At 38.4% G+C, this 6,579-nt stretch overlaps 1 protein-coding gene across 1 annotated transcript in view; it reads right to left on the bottom strand.

Annotated features, from left to right (window-relative positions):
* Positions 1-6,579, bottom strand: part of LOC102869916 (neurotrypsin-like) — a 125,157-nt gene that overhangs the window by 19,896 nt on the left and 98,682 nt on the right. Inside the window, exon 10 of the mRNA XM_006881136.1 lies at positions 1,027-1,105. Within this exon, the coding sequence (XP_006881198.1) occupies positions 1,027-1,105 (79 nt within the window). The remainder of the gene's footprint in view (positions 1-1,026; positions 1,106-6,579) is intronic.

Genomic DNA, 6,579 nt, shown 5'->3' with positions numbered 1-6,579 from the left:
AACAACAACAACAGAGGCTTCTTGAATTAGTGTTGCTGAACTGAAACTGACATCTGGACTAATTGAGGAATTATGCCTTGGAATTGATGAACTAAGTCCTGGATTTACATTGGATGATATTCTTTGCCTCCCCCAGTCTCCCAACTTACTTCGCATTCTCAGTACCCAACTGTAAGTCTGTAAGTCTGTGAGTCAACAATGAATACATGAACCTCTTCCTGTTGGTGTGGATCTGCAGGCACCTTGGGGCTGGGCTACAGCCTCTTTATCTGCTTTCTGCTCTGGGGCAATTAAAGGCTGTGCAATGCTATTCTCATTCCCTCTGGGCCTTTCAGAGACACTCACGGCTCTGTGCCCCCGTGTCCTGTTCCATCTCTCACACTTTTGCAATTAAGTTTACTCCTCTTTATATTTTTGTGATTTGAAACATACTGCTGCTCCTCACTCTACTTCAACTGAGCAATTTAACAAAGCATTTAGTAAGCAAAGTATATTTCCCATGTAATTACTAAATTAAAAAAATATCTTTAAAAAGTATTAACATGAATTGAGTGAAATAAATATATTCTAAATCTAATAGTGATACATCCCCCCCATATACTCACAACTCCGCTGTTAAATTATATGCCAGAATTCTCTAGCCACACATCTATTTGTTGAATTAGGGGACAGTGGTATTAAACAAGGTCTATATGTAAAGTAAATGACGGTCAAAGGACAGTGAAATGATCAATGAAATCTCCACTTAATTGGGAAAATAAGATGGTTAGGATAAAATCCTTAAACAGAGTTACAAAGCTGAAGTTGCCTATATAGAGCTCTTGTAGTTTAGTGGTAAGGAGTATGCTGCAACCCAAAGGCACATAGTTTGGAACCACCAACTGTTATGCCGGATACAGATGGACAGTCTCTTCATGAAATTTACTGCCTCTGAAAACCTGTTGATTACTACATGCACATTACTGTATACAAGTATTTTGTAACACACACACACACACATACACAATCTTCCGAAGAACATTTTACCTTAAAGAATTTTTTCCACCGATGATCCGCTTCTGTCGACGATGTAATAGCCTCAAACCACACATAGATGAAAAGGACTCTGAAGCAAAAATAGGTCATTAGTGAAACTATCACATCACAGTAAAAGCTCATGGCTTAGAGTTGATTCCAACTCATAAAGACCCTGTAGTATGGAGTAGAACTTCCTAATGCAGCTTCCAAGGCTGAAATCTGTACTGTAGACCTCTGATAGTCTACCATAGAAAGCTGCACTGGTAACCCAAAGCTTAAACCTTTCCTATGGCTCAAATCCACCATCCACTCATGAGAAGAAAGATGGACAATCGCCTCCCTTGTGATTTATATCTTTCAATAATCTAAGAGCAGGTCAGCTATGAGTCTGACTGTACAGCAATGACAGAGTCAAATGTCTCAAGGTTTCAAGAACAAACAAAACATCTTCATAATGTGGAAGTATTAATTTGTCATTATCATAGCATAAAAACTTCTACCATAAAGCCAGTGAAATTTCATTATCTTACCCACTTCCTAATCAAGCATTTACTGTGTCTTCTGTGCTCAGAAAGGCAAGACTTTCAGAAAGCCTGAACTCTAGCTAGAAAAACAATTCTCAACCAAATGAAATTACTAAAGACAATGTAAATTGAAAACTAACAAACTATGATGGAAAGGATGAATAGTATGGGCGCAGGTCTAAGGAGATGCTGATCAAAGGAAAATGGAATATTAGAATCAGGATCCAATAAGTTTCTGTATGGTTTAAGCTTCAAAAACATTTATAATAAGACCCCAAGCTCCTGCCAACTGAAAAACAATCCAGGCATTGGTATCAGATATTTTCAGTCTGAATACATTCGTTGCCACTTGAAAATCATATGATCTTGGTCAAGTTCACTAAGCAAGGCATAAAACCCACCTTAATCATTAACTACACAGAGTAAGGATGCATTAACTCAGACACCAATATGTGTATACTCATCCTCTCCTCATCTTCCTTCTTACTTTCACCAACTAGTAGAAGGGCAATGCCTTTAGTTCAACAATGTGTTCCAAGATGATAAATTTTCCAAATGTTAGAGGCATTTTGTCTACTTAAACTTAATATCCTAGCAGATAAGAACTTTTATTAAAAGGCATGACATCTATGAGATATCATCTCACCCCGGTCAGAATAGCAAAATTTAACAGAACAGCAAGAAACAAATGCTGGCGAGGTTGTGGAGAAACTGAAACCCTTATTCACTGTTAGTGGAAGTGTAAAATGGTGCAACCACTATGGAAAGTGGGGTGGCGCTCTCTCAAAAAGTTGCAAATAGAGATACCATTTGACCCAGCAATTCTGTGGCGCTCTCTCAAAAAGTTGCAAATAGAGATACCATTTGACCCAGCAATTCCACTACTGGGAATATACCCTAAATAAACCATAACCACCATCCAAGCAGATATGGCACACTCATCTTTACCATGGCTTTGTTCACAATACAAAGGAGTTGGAAACAACCTAAGTGCGCATCAACAAATGAATGGATAGAGAAGCTGTAGTATATTCACACAATGGAATACTACACTGCACTGAAAAACAAGAAACTCATGCAATATTATTCAAAATGGGTGACCCTGGGGGACGTTATGCTGAGTAAAATATCTCGATCACAAAAGGACAAATACTGCACAGTGTGACTGTTATAGAATGGGACTGACATCAGGGTTGGGGTAAGACTGAGAAAAACTAGATAGATTACATATACTGAATTGAAACAAATGAGGGAGAGAACAGTTTAAAAGCAATATATGATAGGGTATTGTGATTATCACAGGAATCCAGAATTAAGGTTCCATAGTGGAGTGCATTGGGGGAGTGAGGGGAGGGATTGTATAGCAACGAAGGAGTTTATCTTTTGCTTTTCAAAGAGTGGAGCAAACTGGGGGGTGGGGGCGGTAGAGAAAAAAGTGCAACAATGAATGAATGGAAATCCAAAATCTCTGTAAATGTCCATTAAAATTAATGAATTTTTTTTAAAAAGTCATGGTAAACCAGAAGATAATTGGAAAAAATAAGATAATATTTTCCATGATCATGATGCTCCAAATATATATATATATATTTGTTGTTGTTATGCGTTGTCGAGTCACTTGTGACTCATAGTGACAGCCCTAAACTCTGCCCTGTCCTGTGCCAATCACACTGTCTCCAATACACCCATCCGATTACCCCAGAATCAATCCACCTCATAGAGGGTTTTCCTCTCTTGCACTGTCCCTCCACCCTACCAAGCATGATATCCCTCTCCAAGAACTGGTCCCTCCTTACATGTCCAAAGTATGTCAGATGAAGCCTCAGAATCCTTGCCTCCAAGGAGCCGCCCAGTTTAATCCTCTCCGGGATGAACTTGTCTTCTTAGCAGTCCACAGTACATTCAATATTCTTCTTCAGCACCACAGCTCAAAGGCATCAATTCTCCTTCTATCCTTCCTAGTCATTGTCCAACTCTCTGATGCATAACAAGTGATTGCAAAGACCGTGGCCTGTATCATGTGCACCTTAGTCTTCAGAGAGACACCATTGCTCTTCAGTACTTTGGAGAGGTCCCTAACAGCAGACTTTTCCACTGCAAAACATCTTTTTTTTTTTTTTAAATTTTTTGCAAAACATCTTTTAATTTCCTGGCTGTGTTGCCAAGAGTGTTGACTGTGGAGCCAAGCAAACTAAAGCTGTGAGCAATCTTAATCTCTTCACCATCCATTCTGATGCTGTCAATTGGTCCAGTGGTGAGAATCTTTGTCTTCTTGACCTTGGGCCTCAATCCATATTGAAGGCTGCAGTCCTTGACCCTCTGCAGCAAGTGCTTCAGGTCCTCCTCTGTTTCAGCAAACACAGTTGTGCCATCTGCATAATGCAGATTGTTTAAAATACCAGGACAAAGAGTGGTGTAATTCTAAGAAAGCAAATCATAATGCTAACATCATCTAAGACAAAGAGACAGATGGCAATAAATTAGAAACCTTTAAAATTATTATTAAAATAAAGTTAAAAGGAGGATCATTAACAAAATTATCAAATCAGATGTCTTGAGTTTAAATCACCTTAACAGAAGTCAGTAGGTCCTGAGCCTCAACACAAAAGCAACAAGATAGATTCTGAAAGCATACATGTCTGAGATGTGATTTTTTTTTAAAGTATAGTAAACATTTCTACATGAAGTCTCAAGGTAGATAAATCGTTAGGTGCTCAGCCATTAACCAAAACGCTGATGGGTCAAACCCACCTTCAGACACTTTGGTTAGTAAGTCTTAGAGATCTGAAAGGTCATAGTCTTTAAAAGCTTCTAAAATGCAAACTTTGTGCAGTAGAGTCAAATCAAACCCATAACTAAACATCCAGCAGATTTTCAGAGACTGTAAATAGCACAGGAAGAGACTTCACTTCCCAACTTTCTTTTGAGGTGGTTGTTGTTGTTAGGTGATGTCAAGTAGAGTACAACTCACAATGAGCCTGTGAACAAAAGATCTGAACCTTGTTCTGTCCTGTACCATTCTCTCACTTCCTAACACACAAGAGCCCATTGTAGCAGTCACCATGTCAATCTACCTGGTTGAGGGTCTTTCTGACCCTCTACTTTTCCCAACATCATGTCCCTCTCCAAGGAATAGCACCTCCTAGCAACATGCCCAAAGTATGTGATGCAAAGCCTCATCATTCTTACCTCCGAAGTGAACTCTGGCTGCACCCTCTCCAAGACATATCTATCTGTTAATTCTCTTGGTGGTCCATGGGATTTTCAGTGCTCTTATCCAACACCACAGCTCAAAAGCCTCAGTTCTTTTCCTCTAATCCTATTCACTGTCAGCTTTTAGATGCATAGCTAGTAATTGGAAAGACCATGGCCTGAGTCAGATGCACCTTAGTCCTCAAATTGACATCATTACTCCTCAATTATTTGGAAAGGTCCCTAATGGCAGATTTTCCCAGTGCAATGTGTCTCCTTATTTTCTGACTGCTCATATCAAGGACGTTAATTGTGGATCCAAGCAAAGTAAAGCTGTTGACACTTTCAATCTCCTCTCCATCTATGACAACACTGCCTAATGGTCAAGTGGTAAGAATCTTTGTTTTCTTTATATTGAGACACAATTCATACTGAAGGCTGCATTCCTTGATCTTCTGCAACAAGTGCTTTAAGTCCTCCTCACTTTTAGTCAAGTAAGGTGTGTCATCTTCATAATGCAGGTTATTAATGAGTCTCCAGTCCTGATGATTACCTACCTGATGGATACTTACCTGGTTGGGTAAGTGTTTATGATTAACTTGAAAGCTGGGGATAAACTGGGCATTTCTAATTGTGTTAGAAATCAAGTGTAAGCTGATTAACTGTATAAGATCTCATTTACAGTCAGCTTGGGTGGGAAGCCTCTTGTGTAGGCAAACAGGATCTAGTGGGTGGGACTTTGTATTTAAAAGTCAGTCTGGTCCTGCCTGTAAGTGAGCCTTTAGCTTGGCATAGTTGGATCCTGGTGGGTGTTTGTGATTTACTTGAAAGCTGGGGGTTAACTATTTGGGCCTTTCTTTTGAGGAGTCACTGGAAAATCTGAACTCCCAGAGAGGTGTATTTTTGGGTCAGCAGTAAAATTCTCTATGGACTAGGCCTCCAGTTATTGTTGTTATGTGCCATTGAGTTGACTATGACTCATAACAACCTTAAGAACAATGGATATTAACCTTGCCCTATCCTATGGCATCTTCATCAACTCTGATACAGAGCATTTTTATAGTCACTGTGTCATCTTGTTGAGGGTCTTCCTCTTTCTCAACCTTCTACCTTCCAAGTATGGTGTCTTTTTCCAAGGATTAGCCCATCCTAATAATATGCCTAAAGTATATGAGACAAAGTTTCACTATCTTTGCCTCTAAGGAACACTCTAGTTATACTTTCTCCAAGACATATTTATTTATTGTTTTGGTCACCCATAGGATATTCACAAGAGCTCCCTCAAACTCCCATGTTGTTGTCATTGTGAAGAGCCATCTAAAGAGCACTACAATTCTACACACAAGTTAAAATTGACTCAGAGGTTTCTAACAACGTCAATGTTACAACCCTAGGAAAGCTTAAAAGAAATGTATAAACAAAAAAAAATCACAGTATGATGCGTTTAAAAATAGATTTCTGTAGCAAAAATTTCATATTGGTATTTTTCTATTTTATCATCTGCTTAAAGAATTTTTAAAATATATTCGAAGAATTATTTGCAATTTTTAACTATAGTTGAAGAAATTTGTTTAGCCATTAAAATTACACAAACATGCACACATACCCTTGCACAGAATAAAAAAGAATATGCCAAGTATTATAAATATTCTTCTCCAGAGTCCAAAGCTTTTCAGATAAAGAAGAATTTTATTAGCAACATCAAATTAATTTATTGTATTGCCACTGGCAGTCAGTGAAAGATGTTAGAAAAAGACAATGATCAAATATAGATGCACCTGGATTTAAAACAATCCTGTGCTTCATAATTATCTTTCAGCCTAGATAAATAGGTTCATTTTCTTTT

This window comes from Elephantulus edwardii, unplaced genomic scaffold (assembly GCF_000299155.1).
Source record: "Elephantulus edwardii isolate Elephantulus edwardi_28Jun2011 unplaced genomic scaffold, EleEdw1.0 scaffold00012, whole genome shotgun sequence".
NCBI lineage: Eukaryota > Metazoa > Chordata > Mammalia > Macroscelidea > Macroscelididae > Elephantulus > Elephantulus edwardii.
The sequence above is the reverse complement of the archived record's forward strand: the minus strand, read 5'-3'. Positions and strand labels throughout refer to the sequence as shown.